The sequence below is a fragment of the Camelus ferus genome, chromosome 21 (assembly GCF_009834535.1).
Source record: "Camelus ferus isolate YT-003-E chromosome 21, BCGSAC_Cfer_1.0, whole genome shotgun sequence".
Taxonomy (NCBI): domain Eukaryota; kingdom Metazoa; phylum Chordata; class Mammalia; order Artiodactyla; family Camelidae; genus Camelus; species Camelus ferus.
This window is the reverse complement of record NC_045716.1, coordinates 17,685,677-17,709,201: the sequence shown is the minus strand read 5'-3', so window position 1 is coordinate 17,709,201 and position 23,525 is coordinate 17,685,677. Positions and strand designations below refer to the sequence as shown.

General features: G+C 39.4%; 1 protein-coding gene across 1 annotated transcript; it reads left to right on the top strand.

Moving 5' to 3' along the window:
- Positions 1-9,445: 9,445 nt before the first annotated feature.
- Positions 9,446-15,659, top strand: FCRLA (Fc receptor like A). The gene is given in 7 exon segments (XM_006173152.3): positions 9,446-9,708; positions 12,642-12,656; positions 12,930-13,082; positions 13,401-13,667; positions 14,108-14,277; positions 14,279-14,393; positions 15,202-15,659. Coding segments are annotated over 7 exon segments (1,152 nt in total). The 5' UTR covers positions 9,446-9,578; the 3' UTR covers positions 15,504-15,659.
- The last annotated feature ends 7,866 nt before the right edge of the window (positions 15,660-23,525 follow it).

Sequence of the window (23,525 nt, the reverse complement as noted above, 5' to 3'; positions counted from 1 at the left end):
TTGAAAAAGAAGTCTTTCCTCATTGAATTACTTCTGCACCTTTGTGCAGAAAAATCTGTTTGGCATATTTGTGTGGGTCTATTTCTGGTTCTCTGTTGTATTCCATCAGTTTATGTGTCTATCCCTCTGCCAATCAAGTCTTGATTACTGTAGATTTATTCCTCTCACTTTATTCTTTTTCAACATTATTTTTGCTATTCTGGTTCCTTTGTCTTTCCATGTACATTGTAGAATAAAACTGTTTATATCTACAAAAATATCTTGCTAGGATTTTGACAGGAATTGTGTTAAACCTATATATTAGTTTCAAGAGAAATGACTTTTTTACCATGTTAAGTTTTCTAATCCATGATCATAGTATGTCTCTCCATTTATTTAGATTAAAATTTCTTCATCAGTATTGTCTAATTTTCAGCATACAAATCCTGTACATGTTTTGTTAGATTTACACCTGTTATTTCTTTTTAGTGATTTTAAATGGTGTTGAATTTTTAATTTCAGAGTCTATGTGTTCATTGCTAAACACACAGAAATACAATTGATTTTTAAACATTTATCTGTGTCCTGCAAACTTGCTGGATATTCACTTATTAGATATAGGAGTTTTTTACTGAGTTCTTCAGATCTTTTACACAGACCATCTCATGTACATGTGGGGATACTTTAATTTCTTTCTTCCCAACCTGAAAGCCTTTTTATTTCATTTTCTTTTTTTATTAAACTGGCTAGAATTTTTAGCACCATGTTGAGTAAGAGTGGTGAGAGCATACATCTTTGCCTTGTTCCCTGTCTCATGGGTAAATCATGCAGTCTTTCACTGTTAAGTATGATATTACCTGTAGGTCTCTGGTAAATGCTCTTTATCAAGTTGAGGAAGTTCCTTTCTATTCCTGCCCCACCCCACCCCACCCCAGCCTTTTTTCCTGAGACTTGTTGTCATGAATGGGTGTTGATTTTGTCAAGTGCTTTTTTTTGCATTGATTGGCATGATCATCTGATTTTTCTTCTTTAGTTTGTTAATATGGCAGATTACATTGAATAATTTTTTAAATACTCAAACATCCTTACATCCTAGGAATAAACCCCACTTGGCCATAGTGTATAATTCTTTTTTATATGTTGTAAAATTCTATTTGCTAATATTTTTGTTAATATTTATTAAGAAATTTTCCATTTATATTCATAAGAGCTATTAGTCTTTAATTTTCTTTTTATATATGTGTTAAATCCATATTTATTTAGAGCCAAGGACATCTTGGTTCTAGACCAAAGCCAGGCAAAAAAATACACACTGTTTTCAAGTACCTGAGGAACCAAGATAGTTGTTCCTAGATAATGTTATAAATTTCCTTCTCAGCATTACCTTAACTGTGTCCCGTAAGTTTTGATATGTTGTATTTTCATTTTCATTCAGTTCACTGAATTTTAAAATTTCTCTTGATGCTTTCTTTTTGACCCATGTATTATTTGGAAGAATGTTGTTTAGTTTCCAAGTGTTTAGAGATTTTTCTGTTCTCTTTCTGTTTGATTCCATTCTGTCTGGAAAACATACTCTTTATGATGTCAATTCTTTCAAATTTGTTGAATTGTTGTTTTTTTGTTTTTGTTTTGTTTTTGCCTAGGATGTGGTCCAGCTTAGTATATATTCCATGGATACTTGAAAAGAATGTGTGTTCTGCTGTTACTAGGGGAAGTGTTCTAAAAATATTGATTAGATTCTGTTGGTTGATGGTGTTGTTGAGTTCTTCTGTATCCTGTTACTTTTCTGTCTAGTTGTTTTATTGATTGTTGAGGGGAGAAGTGTTAAGCTTCCAACTGTAATTATGGATTTGTCAAGTTCTCCTTCTATTCTATCATTTTGGCTTCACGTATTTTGCAGCTCTATTGTTTGCTACATATAAATGTAGGATCTTTTTGGTAGATTGACACTTTTATCATTATACAGTGTCCCTCCCTGTTTCTGGTAATATTCTTTGCTCTGAAGTTTACTTTATCTGATGCTTTTGTGGGTATTGTGGAGCCACAGTTTTCCTGTGATGTTGCTGGAGTGGAACATTTATTGTCTGAATGGTTTTGGTCATGTTAAGCTGTTCCTTTTCTAGTCCTCTGGCTAGAGAGAACAGACTTCTTTCCCTGGGGCTTTTTTTTTTTTTTTGTCAGTGTCATTAGTATTCTGGGTTGCTGATTTTCAACTCCAAATTTGAGGAAGCAAAAAGAAAACCCAGGGAACACACCACTGTGTCATTCCTCAGGTCCTAAGGTCTCTAGTTGATCTACTTTCTTCTCCCCAGTGTTTAAGAATCTTATTTTTGTTTTACACATAATGTCCAGGATGTTTAGTTGTACTTAGCAGGAGAAACAGGGAAAAGTATCTCTTACGTGTATTCCCAGGAGATGTCTGAAGCTTTACATTTTTAATATGCATACTTAAACTTATATTTTCTATCAATCATAGAGTTAATCATGGTTTATATTTTCCTCCTGAACTTTTTGAGGGGAAAAGATCCAACCAAACTCTCCATAGGAAAACTCTCTAGAGGGAGGAATTATGTGTGATTTGTTTCCCCTTTATTTCCTTTTTCTGTGTTTTCTACACTTTCTACAATAAGCATACATCATTATAAATAACATTTGGAAGCTCAGTGTTCTATGTGATTTGTATTTCTATTATGAAGTAAAACTCTATTCATTTCTACATCTTTTCTACCAGTAACATAGAATTTTATAGGCCTTCTTTTTGCTTATAGTACTATCCAATAAAATTGCTGGTTTTAATGTTAAAAATGCAAGTCTTCCTACCTAATAAAAGGAGCCTTGGAAAGAGATGAATGAGATGTCTCCTTTCTCCTGACTCAAGAGAGGGAGCATTACCTTTCTGCATGATAAAGCTGGCTCAAAGAATCCAGTTTGATAAGATGTTCACCTGAAGACTTTGATAAAATATCAAAAGATCTAAAATGTTTTACACTTTTGGCTATCTTAATGTAACTGACATATCTGTATTTTTGCACAGAATAAATGCTTGTAAATTTGCTTCGTCAAATAGGAAGCGCTTACAGAAATGTTCACTTTCTCAGTCATGTGTGTTGGGGGAAAAAGGCTGTGGTTTTGTTAGATAGTCCACTTCAACAAAGAAACTGAGAGACATTTCAATTCATTAACAAATAAATTAATGTGAGGCTGAGAGTGGCAGGTTGTGCTCTGTGCTGACAGGCCCAAATAAGGCAGCAAAGAGAAGGGAGATAGGGCATCATTTTGGGCTGCAGCAAGAGCCTGCTTGCCTCTGTGATGTACTTCCTGCCAGCTCAGAATAACTCTGTTTTGCTGAATGAATCTGCAGAGCCATCATAAAGAGAGTAAGAAAACACACACACACACACACACACACACACACACAAACACACACACACATAATTGTTTAATGTGGCCCAAGTACTTCAAGCTGTTTAAATTTTTCAAGGAGAAAGAGCCCAGGGCACTATCCTCTATGAAATATTCTTTTATTTGCTGCCAGCAATCAGATTATATAAGGAATAGCTCCAGGCATTATCTTCCAGGAATATATTTTCTTTATGGAAACGAGGCCCACCTGGCAGCCGGGTGAGTTTCCCATACTTCTAGTCTCCTGAGGGTAAGAAACTGGTTTTCTTTCGGAACTGCTCCCTGGAAGAGAAATTGGGTGAGAGGTCTGGTACATCTGAGAGCTCAGAACATCTCTGTACACGTTTTCTGAATGTGTGTTCTAAAACTTTAACTGTGAGTGAAACAGGCATCCAAAGAGAGGCATGTCAGTTCATGTCTGGCATGTCTGGAGACATCCAGCTTGAGCAACCTGAAACTGACCTGAGAGTATTTTTTCTTTTTTTCCTTCTTGTCCTCCCCTTTTCCCTTCCTCCCCTCCTCTCTCCTCTCTCCCTTCCCTCTCTCTCTTCTCTCTCTTCCTTTGTTCCTTCTTTCTCTTGGAAGAAATATAAAAACAAGCCAAGTCAAGATGTGAGGAGTAACTTTGTGTGCTGCAATACATTTGTCAAATCTTTGGAATAAGATAGGTGGCATCACTATAGATCCTATAGATTTGCAGATACGGGCACTCAGTAGCCACAGTGCTGCTATAGACAGAAAAGGATTTTAAAAGAATTCCATGAAAAACTTTATGCCAATAAATTTGACACTTAGACAAAATGTACAAATACATTGATAGACCAAACTATCCAAGTTTATTCAAGGAGAAATATATATCCTCAATAGTCTTATATCTATTGAAGAGATTGAATATATTACCAAAACTTTCCCACATAAAAACTTTGAGGTTTGGAGGGCTTCACTAGTGAATTCTAACAAACATTTAAGAAATATATAATACCAACTTTACACAGCGTTTTCCAGAAAATAAGAGGAAAGAACACTTCTCAACTCAGACATCTAGGCAAAGATGTTACAAGAAAAGACATCTGGGGACCAGTGTTTCTCATGAACATAGATGCAAAAATATTAAACCAAATTTTAGCAAACCCAGCAGTATAAAAAAAAAAGACAATACATCTTGACTAATGCAAGGTTGGTTTTATATCCAAAAACCGCTTAATGTAATTCACTAGTATTAATACAGTAAAAAAGGAACAGATGCAGAAAAAGCATTTGACGAAGTTCAACACCCAGTAATGATTAAAAAAAAAAAAAAAGCAGGAACAGAAGCAAACTTTCTTAACCTGATAAAAAGCATATACAAAAACCTACATCTAACATCATTAACAGTGAAAAACTACATGCTTTCTACCCAAGATCAGAAACAAGGTGAAGATGTCTGCTCTCACCACTCTGATTCAACATTGTGCTGACAGTTTTAGCCAGTGAAATAAGGCAATAAAAAGAAAACTTTAAAATGCACAGATTGGAAAGGAAGAAATAAAATTGTCCCTATTTGGAAATGACCTACTGGTCTGTATAGAAAATCCCAAAGTATCTATATTTTAAAACTCTTATGACTAATAAGTGAGTTCAACAAGGTTACAAGGTCAATATACAAAACTGTTAGTATTTCTATAAACTAATAATGAATAATCAAAAATTAATTTTTTAAATACCATTTACAATAACATCAATAATATATAACATACTTAGGGATAAATTTAGTAAAAGATGTGAAAGATATATATACTAAAAACTACTAAGAGAAATTCAGGAAGATTTAAATGGAGAGTATGTTGTATTCATGGATTAATCATGGATCAGAAGACTTGGTATTGTTAGGATGTCAATGCTTTACAAATTGACCTATGGAATCAAAGTGCCGACAGACTTTTTTTTAAGAAATTGAGGTGCTGTTTCTAAATTTTATATGGAACTGTAAAAATATTTGCATAGAGATGCAAAATTTATATGGAATAGCTTTTGAAAGTTTGAAAAAGAAGAACAAAGTTGAAGAGAATTTAGACATAGAATCACAAATATATGACCAATTTATTTATTTTTATTTTTCATTTTTTTTAAGAAGCTAGCTTGAAAGTTTTATTGGTTTTCTTTAAACACTTTAAAAATGATTTCTCTTGGTGACATCTGTTGCTTCTGATGTGAAGTCAAGTATCATTCTTTTTTTTTTTAACATTTTTTATTGATTTATAATCATTTTACAATGTTGTATCAAATTCCAGTGTAGAGCACACTTTTTCAGTTATACATGAACATATATATATTCATTGTCACCTTTTTTTCTCCGTGAGCTACCGTAAGATCTTTTATATATTTCCCTGTGCTATACAGTATAATCTTGTTTATCTATTCTACAATTTTGAAATCTGGCCAATTTATTTTTGATAAAGATGCCAAGGCAATTCAATTAGGAAAGTATAATCTTTCCAACAAATGATGCTGGAATAATTGGTAGCCATATGTAAAAATTAAACCTCAGCCCTTAGCACAATAAAGTGAACTTAAAAATCACTAAAGAAAATGAAAAGACAAGCCACAAATAGAATAATATTTTTAACACATATAATTAACAAAGAAGTAATATCTAGAATGTATAAAGACTCCTACAAGTTAATGAGAAGATTCCACTCATATGTGTCTTAGAGAAACTCTTATACCTACATGTGATTATAGATGCACAATTTTCAGTAGCAAAAACTTGAAAATAACACTCACATCCATTGTCAGTAGAACAATTTGTTGCATAATCATATGATGGAATACTTCATAGCAGTGAAAATTAACTAACTGTAGCTACACAGAATATCAGGTTGAATCTCAGGAACATACTATTGAATTTTTTTAAAAAAGCAAGTCTACTACTGCACACCTATTTAGAATGGCCCAAATCTGGAACACCTACAACACCAAATGCTGACAAAGATGTGAAGCAACAGGAGCTCTCATTCATTGCTGGTAGAATGCAAACTAGTCCAGACACTCTGGAAAACAGTTTGGTACTTTATTATAAAACTAAACATAGTCTTACCAAACAATACAACAATCATGCCCATTGGTATTTACCCAAAGGAGTTAAAAACAGATATCCACACCAAAACCTGTACATGGATATTTATAGCAGCTTTATTGATAATTGCCAATCCTTGGAAGTAACCAAGATGTCTTTCAGTAGGTGAGAGAATAAATAAATTTAGAGTTAAAAAGAAATTAGCTATCAAGCTGTGAAAAGACTTGGGGAAACTTAAATGCATATTGCTAAGTGAAAGAAACCAGTTGAAAAAGCTATACACTTTATGATTTCAACTATATGACATTCTGGAAAAAGCAAAACTGTGGAGACAGTAGAAAGAACAGTGGTTGCCAGAGAGAATGGATGAATGAATAGGCAGAGCACTGAGGATGTGTAGGGCAGTGAAAATACTCTGTATGACATCATGATGATGGGTACCTGTCACTACACATTTGTTCAGACTCATAGAATATATAACACCAAGAAAGTACCCTAATGTAAACTACTGACTTTGGGTGATTACGATGTGTCAGTGTAGGATTTTGTTTGTTTGCTTGTTCTGTGGAGAAGGAGGTAATTAGGTTTATTTATTTATTTCAGTGGAGGTACTGGGGATTGAACCCAGGACCTCGTGCATGCTAAGCATGCACTCTACCACTTGGCTATACTCTCCCCACAGTGTAGGTTTATTAGCTGTAACAAATGTACCAACTCTGGTGGGGGATGTCATTGAGGGATTCTGTGCATATGTTAGGTCAGGGAGGATATGGGAACTCTCTGTACCTTTTGATAAAGATGTCTCCATTTTGCTGTGAATCTAAAACTATTGTAAAAAATAGTCTATAAACATGAAACACACACACACACACATCTGAACTGAGGGATGCCATATAAAGAATAAAGAACCTTTTGTCTAAGCCCAGCATAAGGCTAATAAAAAAATTCACAGGATAAAAAGAAGAAAGTCTCAATAAATAGAATATTACTCAATTTATTAAAAGTTCAAAAGTGAAAAATTATTACGTCTATAAAATAAAGGGAGTGATAAATACAAGATCAGAATCGTGGTTGATTATCATGAGGAAGGAAGGAAGCAGATATAATCAGAAGGGACCCAGATGGTACTTCAGGGCAAATGGTAACATTCTATTTCCTCAACTGGGTGAGATTACAAAAGTCTGCATTGCACCATCATTCTTTATACCTTCACATCTTTTATGAATATTTTTTTATCCACTCAAAAATAAAGAAAAGTGTCAGCCCACTTGTGATAAGCCAGGAGCAGCTTGGGAAGATATCAAAGGCCTAACTGGTATTGGGATGGGATGAGGGTGAGGACTTACTCCATCTCCCTGTGAGAGCTCTGGGGTGATCTGGATGGTGCAACTAATTCAAGGAACGGAGGTCAGTCTCCACAAGCACATAGCAGGCCTAGTGTTGCTCTTTTCCCAGTGAATTACACCTGTTCTAAGTAGTTCATGGATCAGGTTTCAAGTGAGTAAGAGTTCCCAGAAGCTTAGATGAAATTTAAGTGTAAAGAATATGATAGCTTCACTTCATATCTTCAGAAGCCTTTTTGCTTTCTATATTGAGAATGGGATCCTGTGAGAGTTGACGCAGATGGTATGTACAGATGCGGGTCTCCATCCAGGTGCAATAGGACAGCAAGGGCAGTAAAGGGGAAGGGGTGGCATGAAAAGGGAAAGATTTGAGGTGTTAGTTTAGAAGCCCCTTAAAGTTCTGTCTAACACTGAGATTCTATATTTTAGAGAGTGTTAGGGACAGAGGGAGGTCCTTCTAAACACATTTCACTTTCTTAATTTTCTTTAGGGCTGGCCTCAACTTTTCTTCCTCTTCTGAGGCTGCTGGTTCTTTCACATCATATCACCTGCAAGGCTTACTGCCTCACTGCCTCTGCTCCACCCATATTAACCCCCTATTCCCACTGGATTCCTTGGGGCCACCTGCACAAGAATATTTGTCTCTCAGATAATGGAAAATTTATTTTAAATGCTTATTTTTAGATTGAGAAATATCCGCTCTCTCATGTCTCTGCTGCTAATATGTCTGTTCTAACCTGTGGCTTTTTGCACAGTTGAAGGGTCATGTTGGCCCTCCTCTGCCTTCATGCAGGACTGACTTCCCCCATTTCTGATGGCTCATTTCAACTCCAAGTAACCAACTGAGGGCCTGGTGGGTGTCCTAATGGGGAGGGGAGAGAATTGTGGCCCCTGTGAAAAGAGGCATGGGCTCTGCCACTGAGGAGACCTCAATCAAACAGCCACCATCTAGAGGCAGGGACAGTGGTCCCCATAAGTTCCCCTGGAGCTGAAGAGAGATGTTGTGGCTTCCATATCGCCCCTATTCCTGAGTCTCCTCAGGTTTCTCAAGCTATCGAATGCCTCCTGTCTCTAATTTCTTCAGGATCAGTGGCTTGAGCTTTGGCCATGAGCCTGAGCCCTGGTCTTACTTTTGGGTCCTCTGGAAATCGACTTTCTTTTTCCCCCCCCTCTGCTCTTTCCCAAGGGACTCTCTCTGCCTTTTTCTCAGATTTCCACTGAGACTGAATAGCCTTAGTCATGCAGCAGAGGCAGAGAGTTGAGACATGGGTGTAGAGAAATTTATGTAAAAACTTGGGTGGGCTTTGGATGGTAAGAGCCTACCAGGGGACTAATCTGATACCTAATTTGGTGTCATTACCAATTTTCTTTCCACTTCTGTCTGGCTCCAGCATACTAGAAACCTGTAAACCTTGGAACGGGACAGGGCAGGACACCTGAATTCTCATCATTGCTCTCACGGTGATTTTCTTTGTAGCCTTCAAGCAGTTTCCTGCCTCCTGTCCCCAGTTGTTTCACCAGTGAAGTGGATGATTGTTGCACTGACCATTTCCAGAGTGTGAAGGCTAGTGGGATATCAGACAATTACATGCTTTGGAAGGGCTCTGAGCTTTATAGGGGAATTCTTGAACAACTGAGAGGGTTATCACTTCATCCATAGCCCTGAGGGTACTGATGATGCTGGGACCAACCTGGCCAATCTGAATGATAAAAGCTGATCACAAAGTTGAAAATAGGGTCCAGATGTGGGGAGATCAGACAGTTAGATTTACTTCCTCTTTTCTAATTTGAGAGGTTTCATGCTAAAGAAAATCAGTGTGTTAGAAGCTGGAGACCTAAACACAGTCACCATGAAGCTCGGCTGCGTCCTCACGGCTGGGGCCTTCTGCTTCTCTCCTGCAATGCTCTGGGCAGCCCAGATGCTACTGGGTAAGTAAAATGTTTGAATGTATGGAAATGGAGATATGCCTGACTTTGTGGAACGGTTCCAAAGGAAAGAAGCATGGAGTAACTTCAGCCCTCCAGAGAAGCAGTGTTCAGGTGGGATAGGAAGGACTGATATAAAGAGAGTTTGGTGTACAGGACTGAATGACTCATTCTGAATATAAAAATCTACAAACTTTTTCCATCCTGAAAGTCTCCTTGACTGTAATGCCTTCTTTAAATACAATCTCAACTCTTTTCTTCCTTTTCTCAGATAGATCTCTTAAAAGAGTAGTCTTCACTTAACTATCTCCACTTCCTCACTTTTCACTCACTCCTCCACTCTCACAGTCTGGCTTCCACTGCAATTAGTTTTGACCAGGGTGCAATGACCATTACAGTGGTGTTGCACACTTTCAAATTCTTATCCTGCTAGACTACTCTGCTGCATTGCGCACGATGATCACTTAATCTTCCTCAGCATCTCTACTCCCCTGGCTTCCATGTACCATTTTCTCATTGTACTCCACATATTTCTCTTGGTCCCTTTGGTAGCTTCTCTTCTCTTCCCCTTAAGAACTGGTGTTTTCTACAGTTGCATCTTTGCTTCTCTACTTTTCTTTATATTCAAAATCTTCTTAGTGAGTTTATTTGTCTTTATAATTTTTACCACTGCAACTCTATAACAAAGAGTTCTAAATCATATCTCCAACCCTGATCATGCTTTTGAGATGCACAATCAAACATCAAGCTTTGCACAAGACTTGCATGTTTCACAGGTATCTCAGTACAAGGTGACTAAAGCTGAACTCATCTGTCCTCTTGGCCCCTTCCTCTCCTAATTTCATCTTTTACTATTTCTGATCTTGGTTAATGATATCCACCCAGACATCCAGGCCAAAAACTTGGGAGAGACAACCTAGATTCTTCCCTCTCCTTCAACCTCTACACATGATCACTTACCAAGTTTGGCAAAGTTTACCTTCTAAATTGGTCTTAGAGCTAGTCTTTTCCCTGAAACATAAGTAATGGTATCCCAGGACAAGCCCTCATCAATTCTGACTTGCGCTAGTCTAATAACTTCCTAATTAATCTCCATGTCTCAGCCTTGTGTCCTTGAAATAAATTCTGCACTCTGCAGCCAGAGTGATTTATAAAATTTAAGTCTGCCAGCCTAAGCTCCTTATCGTGGCACTCAAGCCCCACCCCCTCATAACTTGACCCCTATTTAACCTCTTCAGCCTATTCTTTTACCCTTTGAGTCTTGAAATTTATGCTCCAATAAATCCCAACCTGCTTATATTTACACATTCACACACCAGACTCTTACCTGTCTCTGAAGCTTTGCTCATACTGCTACCTTTACTTGAAATAAGCTCTCTCCATTGCCCTCTATTCCTCTCTCACTTACAAACTTCTAAGCACCCCTAAAGACTCAGCTTAGGTGTCATCTTTACCAGGAAATCATCCTTGAGCCCTCCTCTCTGCTCTGATGGCTGCCTGTGATAATTCTTTCTTATTACTTTCTTCCTCATGCTGAAACAATCTCTTCATATGCCTGTGCCATCCACTGAACTGAGAGCTATTTGTAGGCAAGGACAATGCCTTTTTGTTTTTGTTTTTCACTTTATCTTCTTTATCTTTGAGTTCTCAGCCCCTGCACTTATGCCCGCACAATAGTTTTGTTGAATTGTTTTACTGAACTCACAGAAACAAGACTGGGTGACTGTATTAAGATACAGCAAAGGTCCTGTGGCAAGAACTCCAGACATGGAATCAGATGCTCTGGTTTCAAGCTCCTCTTTTGTTATTTATTAGCTCTCTGTCACTTTGGAAAAGTCACTTCATATCTCTGAATTCAATTTTCTTATTCATAAAATGAGAATAATAATACCTCCCACATTGTTGATTGAGTGAAAGTGCCTGGTAGCCCAACGACATTTTATTTCACAAAAGGAAAGGAGGCTGAGTCCAGTCGAGTGACAGTGGAGGAACTGAAAAGGGGTAGCACAGTGATGAAGGGAGCTGACAGAGGATCTAAAGAAAGCACCTGGTAATGATATAATGAAAATTCGGAAGTAGAGAGGGGCCTTGCTAAAGGAAGTTACAAGATCAAAGAAGCGTATTGGGCCTTTGGGAGTGGAAGGGAACAAAAGCAAGTGGCACAGGAAAGGACAGAGTGAAACACTGAGTATATGTGAATGGCCATGAGGCCAGAAGAAGGGGAGTGGCATTAAGAGGGACAAGAAGTAGTCATGGAGAGGGGAGAAATTTACCTTGCCTGAGTCAACAATGGAGGTAAGCGATAGATTGAGGAGATGTGGTGAGAAATCTGTAACTCTTAGTTTCAATCCCAAAGCAAAGAAAGAACTGCCCCATAATTACCAGTACACACTGGAAGTAGAGGGTCGGGGTAGAGAGAAGTACCATTGCCAGGGCAAAAGGGACAGAGGCCATCAAGGCAGACATAGCTGAAAAAGGAATGACCAAGGAAGAAGTTACTAAAAGCGATGTGATAGACAACATATTCAAGGATGAAGAGCCAAGTGAATTTTGGGAGAATGAAAGTATGGAAGAAAGTCCCCATGGAAGTTCTGAGGACTGAAGTACATCATGTCTACACAGTGAAGGGAGAAGAACACTGATTTTGTACTCAGACATACCTAATTTTATTCCTCTGCTCCCTACTTGCTTTTTAAATTTGGGGCATATTAATTGACTTTTCTAAGCCTGTTTATTTAAGATTTATAAAATGGGGGTGAAATCACATACCTTGTGAAGATTTGTGTCATGAGATAAGGTGTGAAAGTGCCTGGCAGTGTCTGGCACAGGATAAACAGCAAATGTTACAATCTGATCACCTCCCTTTGCCTCCTGTCCTGTGTCTGCCGGCTCTGGGGTCCTCACTGTCTTTGGTCTCTGGTTTCCTGCAACTGCAGCTGGATGTCATGCTGGTGAGTTCACCATTCTCTTCCCCACGCCCCTTCCTCAATCCACAGTTGGTTCACTGACAGCACCTGGAAGCCAGAGAATCAAGTCAAAAGTACCCTTCTGAGAGACCCATATGGGTCTCTTGGAAAAAAGATTTTTGGTGTCTTCCTATTCTGCTCTAAAAAGCATGATTCCCTAAGGAGAGGGAGGAGCCCTTGTGGAGGGCAATTTCCTGTCCTCCTTCTCTAAGTCACAGCGTCATTTTCCGGTTCTTCTCGGACCATGCCCCCCTTCAGTGGCCAGTTTGGAGGCACTCCAGTGTGAAGGACCTGTCAGCACCCAGGAGAGCAGCTGCCACATGGATGATGACCTGCCGGGCCCAGGGGAAGTTGACTTCCAGGTCAAGGGCTACACTTTCAGTGAACCCTTCCATCTGGTTGTATCCTATGGTGAGGTCCTGGGAAGGACTGACCAGTGCAGGCCTGCTCTTTCTCCCATTTCCCAAAGCTCCCCTTTCAGCCCACAGCCCACAGGAAGGTACCCTCAGGAAACTGGCTATGGAATGAGATATCTTCTTTCCCATTTTCAGCCCACAGAAGCCAGGGTGCCCCCTGTCCTGGGCCTTAGAGAAGTTGCTCCATACTCCCAACCAGGGGTGAGAGTTACCTGGCCCCTCAGAGAAAGTTTAGCGGGGTCTGTGGTGGGCAGCTCTGGGGGAGCTCCCAAGAAGGCAGTGGGTCACACTCAGCTCTTGCTTTTGACCACAGACTGGCTGATCCTTCAAAGTCCAATCAGGCCCATATTTGAAGGAGACCCACTGGTTCTACGCTGCCAAGCCTGGCAAGACTGGCCACTGACCCAGGTTACCTTCTACCGGGACGGCTCAGCCCTGGGTTCCCCTGGACCCAAGAAAGAATTCTCCATCGCGGTGGTACAAAAGGCAGACAGCGGGCACTACCACTGCAGTGCTACCTTCAGTAGTCCTGGTCCTGGGAGCCCAGAAACAGCATCTCCTGTGGCTATCACAGTTCAAGGTAAGAGCTAGAGGCAGGTGGGGAGAGACAAAATGTCTTTCCCTGGAGATGGCAAGATCACTGAAGGTCTAAGGGACAGGCTGCTGGCAAATGTCCAAGGTGGGCTTCAGGAGGGGCAGTATCTCAGCATTGCCTTTTCAAATCATTCAGCTCCACTCCAAATTCAGCACGTTTTCTACTGCTTCATCCTACAGATCTATACTTCCCAATGTTCACTGGCTGGACATCTGGACTATTGTCAGATTTGCCCATCTTTGGATCTTTTCTAGTCCTGTCTGCTTGAAAAGAGAGAGGACCTGAAAGGTTCAAATGGAATTTTTCTAAGAGAACTCCTGTATGGAAATAGGAGAAACAAAGTGTGACTGGGGTTCTTTCTTTGTCATAGGTCCACCTGAATACAGGATGGCTGAGCTACTCTTTCTCACCTCTCTCTTCTCCAGAACTGTTTCCAGCCCCAGTTCTCAGAGCTACACCCTCAGCAGTGCCCCAAGAGGGAAGCCCAGTGACCCTGAGCTGTCAGACAGAGCTGCCCCTGCAGAGGTCAGCCGCCCGCCTCCTCTTCTCCTTCTACAAAGACAGCAGGACAGTGCGCAGCAGGGGCCCCTCCTCAGGAATTCCAGATCCCCACAGCTTCAGAAGCCCACTCAGGGTCTTACTGGTGTGAAGCAGCCACTGAGGACAACCAAATTTGGAAGCAGAGCCCCAAGGTTGAGATCAGGGTTCAGGGTGAGTTAGTATGTATGTGTCTGTTCGGTGTGTGTGTAAAAAGGTGGGGAGGGAGAGATAGGATGATTGGATCGATGAGCTACGGCTCAGTGTAAGCAGGTTAAGAAAGGATACATAGGAGGCAGGAACAATAAGCCAGAGTCCCTGGTGATGGAAGAAAGCACAAACTGGGACCATGATGCATACCCCACCCAAGCAAGACCTGAGCCAGCTCTATAGCTGCTGCCCTGTAGATCATATACTCCCTGCAGGAACTCTGGGCATTTGTAGGAATATAGTATCTTGAGTGAGGGTAAAGTAGTCTGGAATTTATGCTCAATTCTGGGACCCCCATTAAGAGGGCTGCACTTGACTTGAAATATACCCAGAGCAGGTGTTCAGGGAAGTGAGGGGACTTGAGTCATGTCATAAGGAAAATAATGGAAGGGAGGGGAGATGCTCATCCTGAAGAGGAGGTGACTCAAGGGACCAGCAGAGTTGTCCTCAAAACACTGAAGGCTGACACAAGGACAAGGAATTACACTAATATCATACACAATAAGAGATTGACCTAGGACCGATTACCCCAGCATGCAGCAGGAATCTGATGCTGCCTTGAAAGAGGAGGAACTGGCTAATATCCATAGTCCTCTAATGATGAGGCCTCATTGATGAAGCTGTTCAAGCAGAGGTAACCAATCTTCAGATTCAAATTTGAACCTGGGCCCTGCCAGCGACTTTCAGAGAATAAGAAAGACAGAGCAGGAATATGAGTGTAGGGCTAGAGTAAGACTTCACTCTTATATGTGTTTCCTACCGCACAATCCAGGTCCTTCCAGCTCTGCTGCATCCCCCACCATGAAGCCAGCTCCTCAGAAACCAGCTGCTCCAGAAACTACTTCTACAGAGCCCCCTGGACCTCTGCCTCCACTGTCTACCCCTTCTTCTAAGGATAAAGGCTTCTCCTCTTGTCTGCAGGTGCCAGACCCCCATCTGTATCACCAGATGGGAGTTCTCCTCAAAGAAATGCAGGATTTGAGGGTTCTTCTTGGTCACCTGGTCATGGAGATGAGGAACTTGTCTGGCCACTTGAAGCCTGAGACCACAAAGGGTCCTGCCAAATATGAATAAACAATTAACCTGCCATATTGTTCAGCTATTCCCAATAAATCCAAGTCTATTTTTCCTCTTTCTGCTTTATACTTTTGCAAAAATAGTTTTACAAAATGCACAATGTTTTGTTTGTAACAGAGATGGGTGAGTATAAATAAATTCGTACAGTTATAATTGGAAGTTAGCTATGACTGTGTATTCTCTCATAATGTGACAGCATAATCCTACTTTATCTAGACCAGGAATTGCCTTCTGTTGTCCAGACCAGAATCTGGTGTTTGAAAAATAGAGTTAACGTAGTAATCTCAACCAAGGGCAATCCTTCCCCATCCCAGGGGATATTTGGCAGTATCTGGAGACATTTTTGGTCGTCACACTGGGGTGAGCAGGACGTGTGTGCTACTGGTGTCTAGTGTGAGTAGAAGCCAAGGATGCTGCTAAACACTATCATTCTATAATGCACAGAGCAGCCTCCCACAACAAAGGATTATCTGGTCCAAAATGTCAATAGTGCTGAGACTGGGAAACCCCAGCCTAAAAGAGGTGTCAGACTCTGGGGTGGACCTTTGCCTCTTCTACTTACTCTCCCCTCCTGGCCTCATTCAGCAAATATTAATTACATGCTGGTATTTTGTTGGCCTCTGCTGCATGCCCAAGTTGATGTTATGTTAAGTTTACATATACAGAATCTCTGTCTGTAGAGGGTTTACAATTTGGAATGAAGGGGCAGTAATGCTCCTGCCCATTAAACAATTAAAGCAGAGTATAAAAAATTCCCTGCAGGATCCTACTGGACTCAGAAATATGTGATTGAGTGTAACATTGCCAGAACAGCAATGATTTAATTCGGATCTGACATATTTTTCTTTAAAAACATACATAAATCTATTTTGGTATCATAATAATATCTTTTTCTGTGCTTGGAATACTGTTGTGCATCCCTAACCAATGAGAGCTAGCCTGCCAGATTCTACAGTAGCCTTTGGTCAGTGAGTTAGCACACCATTTTATGACCTCAGCCAATAAGTGTTCTACCATGTTATCCTAAATCACGTGGTATGAGGTTATCCACTATAATATTTCTTTGTGCTATTTATTCTGTGCATAGTTTTGACCCACAATGATTTACAGAAGATGTGTATATGATCGTTCCAGATATGCCACAAAGAAACAAAGGAATAGAATCATGCTGTATGTTAAAATCTGAGCTTTATTAAGGTTCCTATCACCCTCTAAAATGCAAGCTTTATGGTGGTTCCTAACACTTTCAAGGCGGATCAGGAGGCAATTGGGAATTGGTAAAAATCCATAAATATCACTGCAGCATGAGAGGATCAGTTAACAACTGTATGAATGGGAGTTGCAAGAAATGACCAGAGGTATCTCATTTGGTGCATTTGAAAAGTGAAAACTCAGTTGCCAGTGAACTATGCTGGATGTACCTCCAAAGACACTATGTAATAACCATTCTACATGGTACCATTTTCATGAATGCATTCTGTAAGCTCATGCTAAATAAGGAATTCATGTACAGATAACAGAGATCAAAGAAGGAAGAAATAGGTGCAGCTGGCTAAGTGTCACCCCTGTACTCCTCACCCATGTGTCTGTGTGGACCTCTGTCATCACACTGCATTTTAATTTTTACTGTCTTATTTCTATTCACTAGTTGGTGATCTCTCTGAACGCTCACATTGACTCAGTGGTGTCTAGTTTAATGAGGTATATTTAAACTTTCAGTAAATTTTATTTCCTTGAATTGAATTGGGTCAGTATAATAATGAAAGTCATCTTGAAAAAGATGAGAATTAAGCTGAACCTTAAAGAAGGAGTGGCATGTCTGGCATCAGCAAAATCTCCAGATTTTTCCCCCAAGGGATCTGGCTTAGGTCAAGGACTTGGGAGCCTCAGGGAGATATCCTATCATCAGAGATGAGGAAGGCAAGAACAGAGCTGGAATAATGAGAGAGAAAAAGAGAGAGGGCTTTTACCTGTCTCCATCTGCCTGTCTAGCCTGGAGGTTGGGGAGGGGGTAGGAAAGAAGAATTGTTATACTGGGTTGGGTTTATGGCCTGCGCAGTTTAGGATTCTGTAACCCACAGAGGTCCTAATGCATATACACTGGATGTTAGAAATAAATGTTAGATCGCAAGCACATCTATTATCTTGTAAAACTGAATATGTGCGTGTCCAATAACCCAGAATTCCAAGTCTGGATATATATACTAAGAAATTTTAGTATATGGCTACCAGAAGACAAGTATAATAGCAATAACACTATTTGTAAAATAAAAACTCTGGAGTCAATTTTGTTGTCCACCAACAGAAAAATGGGTAAGCTGTGTTATTTTTACAGAATGGAATACTATACAGCAGTAGAATAATGAATCATAACTACAATGCAGCAACATAAAAGAATATCAGGAATAGAACATTCAGTGAAAAAAGCAAGTCCCAGAAGATACATATAGTGTGATGCCCTTTATAAAAAGGAATGTATTGTTTAGGCATCACTCATACAAATGATAAACCTTTTTAGAAAGGCATGAAAATGGAAACACCAAGGTCAGGATAGTAGCTACTTCTGAGGGGTTAGTGGAGAAGACCATAGAGGAGGAGCACATAGGTAGACATAAGTTATTAATTTCAGAGAAGAGGGTATAGCTCAGTGGTAGAGTACCTGCCTGGTAAGCACAAGGTCCTGGGGTCAATCCCCAGTACTTCCATTAAAAAAGATAAATAAATTAAAGAATCTAGTTAACCTCCCCCGCTAGAAATTTTTTTTTAAATTACTAATTTCAAAAACCTTCTCAGAGTAGGAATTTAAGCCTCCTTTAAATATATATATTTCTTTAAATCATCTTCAAATTCCTTTATGTTTTCTGCCTTTAACTTTTCTTAGAGATAATAAGAAACCAAATTTATTACCTACAATGTTAAATAGTTCTTTCCTTTACTGATCCCCAAGTAACAATACCAACCTACTAAAGACTGTCCCCATTATACTCTTAGTATTGCTGGCTTTGGAGAACCTTTGTTTGTTGACCTTAAAGTCATGACTGCAAGTGTTTTACACATTTTCCCAAGCTTTAATCAGGCCAGACAAGACAGCTAATTTTTTCCAGTACTGAAGCACCTTCACATTAATTTGATATTTATGTGCAAAGTACTGTGCAAGGTGCCATCAGAAAAAAAGATAAATTTAACATGATCGCTTTTCTCAACGGAGAGTTCATCTGAAGTTTATGAAGGAAATTTGGCCTTATACAGATCTGTGGTTAGAAAAGGGAAGAACATTTTAAGAGCTTTCTCATATAATTGTGGATATTTTTCTTTGATGCTACACGAAAACCTGACATGGGGTAGTTTCTTAAACGTGAGTTGCATTATCTGACACCATATCAACAAACATTTCTTACTCTATTACAAAAAATCCATTGGTCTTTCTTGCACTTTAAATGCATCTTTTACCCATGCGTTGATTAGTTGAAAAGATTGATTCATAGTTATGCAGATTTTTCAAATGTTGGTAGCATTTCATTATATACAATATTTTTAAAATCACATTTACTATCACCACCAATATCATCAGAAAAGTCTTTAATTACTAAAATCTGTCAAGCTCATGATAATGAATACAAGTTTTTCTAAAATTCTAATTTTCATTTGAAAGCTTGAATTTCATCATTGGCAATAAGTACTGTCAGATGTTTTCCTTGAAAGTGACAGATTCACTTTGATCTCTTTTCAGAAAATGTCTGTGGAAAACCCAAGTCTGAATGACCATAGTGTTTCAGTCATTCTTTAAATTAAAAATAGTATTCCAAGAAAATAAGTGGCTGATTTAGCTCAGAACTCAATTGTGCAAGACCTGTCTCTGAAGACAGCCATGGTATTTCAGTATGGAGCAGAAGTGCATACTTCCCATTTCACTGCATAGAATATTAAAAAAAATGAGTCTCAATTTTAATAAAATTAATTTTTAAAATTATTTCATCAAGATTTTGTTTTTGTTTTGTTTTTGTTTTCTTACTGTGAATGTATGATGATTAAAAATATAGTTTGCTGCCGCTACCTTAAATTGTGCTAAGAAAACAGTTTTATCCCCCATTTCTTTGTGCCATAAATGTAAGTGTCAACATAGTGAAAAAGACACATAACCTCTTAGTATTATTATATACACAGTTTTGACTTTGGAGATCCTCTGAAAGGGTCATAAGTACCCCCAGGTATCTTCAGACCAAACTGAGAATTACTGAACTAGATCATTCTTAAAGTGCAGCCTAACACTACCCTGAGAAATCCCAATATTTATGCATTTCTGAAGAGAAGAATCCATGTATCTTTCTATACCTAAATCAGTTCTCTAGATATAACAAAATAATTTTTGACCTCAACTTCAGGTCAATCATTTTAATATTTTTAATTGGATGCTTTTTTCTTTTTTTTTTTCTTTTTTCAGTTGAGGTATAGTTGACTTACAATACTGTGTTAGTTTCAGGTGTACAGCAAAGTGATTCAGTTTCACATGTATAATATTTTCCATTATAGCTTATTATAAGACACTGAATACAGTTCCCTGTGTTATACAGTAAATCCTTGTTGCTTACCTATTTTATATATAGAAGTGTGTGTCTGTTAATCCCAAATTCCTATTTTATCCTGTTCCCTTTCCTCTTTGGTAACCATAAGTTTGTTTTCTATATCTGGGAGTCTGTTTCTGTTTTGTATATAGATTCATTTGTATTATTTTTTTAGATTCCACATAGAAGTGATATCATATATTTGTCTTTCTCTGCCTGACTTACTTCACTTAGTATGATAATCTCTAGGTCCAAATTGGATCCTTCTTAAAAAGTCTAAGTTGATTATACCACATGTTCTTTTATTCATTTATACATCTGTGAGAAGAAGCAACAGCTTTTGCATAGCATAAGAAGCAATCAACAGAGTGAAAGGCAGCCTATAAAATGGGAGAAAATATTTGCAAACTCTATATGTGATAAGGGGTTAATAAAGAACTCATACAACTTGATAGCAAAAAACCAAATAACCCAATTTGAAAATGGGCGAAGAACCTGAGTAGACATGTCTCAGAAGAAGACACACAGGCACATGGAAATGTGCTCAAAGTGACTAATCTTCAGGGAGATGCAAATTAAAACCACAATGAGATATCACCTCACACCTGTCTGAACAGCTATTATTAAAAAGACAAAAAGAGAACAAGTATTGGCACAGCCATGGAGAAAAGGGAACGCTTATGCACTGTTGGTAGCAATGTAAATTGGTGTAGCCATTCCTGGTAAACAGTATGAAAGTTCCTCAAAAAATGAAAAATAGAACTAGCTAATGAACAGGAATCCCACTTCTGGATTTCTATCTAAAGGAAATGAAATCAGTATCTCAAAGAGAGAATATACCTTCCCACGTTCACTGCAGCACTATGCACAATAGCTGAGAAATGAAAGCCACCTAAATGTCGACAAATGAATGGTGTAAATCCTGGTCTGAGGGCCGGAGAAGACGAGATGAGATATCTCGGCTCCAACATTGAGGCAGGAAAAAAGAGAGGTGAATTCTTCTTAACTTTGGCTTTTGTTATAAAAGAAAAAAAAAAACCTAAAACACAATACTTTTATGTAAATTAATAATACTAAATATTCCTCAAGCATAAATATATACATGTATAAAGAAACATAGTAAACATTGAACAGTGGGTGCTCATGTGGAAGAGAGAATAGTAATGTGAATGAAGGTAAAAAAAAAAAAAGAAAGAAAGAACTTGAAAAGATTAGCTTGCTATAAGCATGAGACAGAAAGTAGATTTTGGAGTGAGACAGGCTTCTATTCAAATTTCAGTTCTAGGAGGGAGGGTATAGCTCAGTGGTAAAGTATATGCTTAGCATGCACGAGGTCCTGAGTTCAATATCCAATAGTTCTGTTTAAAAAAATTCAAATAAATAAATAAGTAAATCTAATTTAACCCCATCAAAAAACTTCAGTTCTATCACCACATATGTAAAATTGGGATAATAATAATAAAAGGGCCCTTGTGGGGACTAAATAAAGTAATATCTGTGCAGCACTTGGTATGGTGCTTGTCACACACTAGTGGCTGCAGCACTCACTGAAAGTAAGCTGGTGTCACTGTCAACAGCAACAGCAACGTTATTCCTTTATCATCATCCTCACGGAAAACATCTTGTTCATCAGAATCCTTATCAGATGATGGCACATCTTGTCTAGAAATTACATTGTGATAGGCTTCAAAGAATTGCTTGGGTGACATGTTAATTGCTAAATTTATCTGCATAGTAAAAGCATGAAGAATTAAAAATTCTACAGGGAAAAGTCCTGGATGGAGAAAGAGATCCAACTTGGGAAAAATGCAGAAGAAAGCCTAGAACAATGAAATATGGGGTGGTAGATTCTTCAAGCCAAAATTTGAACTCTGTATGATATCAACCCCGTGGGTGACTCTCGAGATTTTCAGGGAAGGCTCTGCACCTCATGAATTTTGAGTGTGATCAAGTTCCTTGCAGAACCTGGTGAAAAGGCTGAGATCTGTGTTCTGGGTGATAAGAAGCCAAAATAGAGTCAGCTTCTGTAGACTAAGGGGTCAGCTGATGGATGCATTACATCCTTATCGTAGAGTGGTGGCCTGATGCAGAAGTCAGATCTCAGGGGTGGGTTGTGGATGATGTGGGGAGGCCCATGCTAGCCCCAGATGTGGCATCAGATAGGACATGGGGAAGCTGGGAGCATCTAGCCTGGGCCCACCTAAAGCCAGCAATATATGATCTCTGTACTAGAACTCAGCATCCAGATCTCCCCTCCCCTACTCCTGAGCACCTTATTAATCACCTCCCTACTTTTTAGACCCATAGGACTCTCTCTCTCTTTTGTCAAAACCTGCTCTTAAAACAGGATCTGAAGTGGCCAGGATAATTTAAATGACCAATCACAATTCTCTAAGTGGTATTTACATTTTTACTAAGGAAGAGCATGTTAAGAGAAACAATACAGGAATTCCCAGAGTGGAGCTTTTTGGGCATCAGCAAGCAAAGCCGAAGAGACTATCTTAAAGGGGGTTGACAGTGTCTGATAATCAATCTCCTTCCTGCCAGAGCTCCAAGTGAAGGAGGTGCCCCTGTACTAAAAAGACACAGATGAGGATAGAAGACCGTCCAAGGAGACATACTATCAGGTTGGAAAATTCATTAAGTATTTACATGAGAATTCAGGTTCCCGTCGCTCAGGTATGATCACATGGCTCGGAAAGCACAAGAAGTAGAGTTGGGAGGTTCGATCTGAGAAACTTCTGAGGGGCTGATGCAGTGACTTCTCTACTGCAGGTAAGGACCACTGGAACCAGGGCATGACTAGGGATGGATAAAAGGAAGGAAGGCACAACGGAGTGGAGATGCCATAGGGTGAGTTCATTGGGCTGGGTAGGAAAGGAGAAGTACCTAATTTCCTAACGGTTTATGTTTTCAGGAAGGAGAATGATAGGGGAAACATGTATTTCTATTCTTGTTTGGGACAGTGTAAAGCAGTGACACTGAAGGAGGTTGGTGAGTCATGCTTGTCTACTCATGCATAGGAGGATGTGAGCTCTGAGTGCACAGAGCCCAATGTCAACCTCACTGGGCCTCACACCAATGTCTGTCACCAGGAAGTGAGAAGAATAAAGGCCCTGGGTGGACCTTGAGGACATGAAGATGTGTCTTTCTCAGTTGAGGCTTATGGGATCAGCTGGAAGATGGGGAGGAGGTGGGATGGGAATGGGATATTGATGGGAGCTGAAGGAGGCAGGGTCAGCTGCCAGAGCCTGGGGTTCCATGTGGCTTCTTGGGCTATAGAGGGCACAGACTCTCCTCAGCAGGCCTTCTCTACAGGAGTTGGCGCTGGCCTGACATGTGAGGTGCCTTTATGGGTAGTAGGTGGGACAGTGCCTGATGCTTGGGACAACTGAAGGTGGACACACGTACAGCCTATCTCCTGCTCTCTCCAATTCACCATCTTCAGGAATTAGGA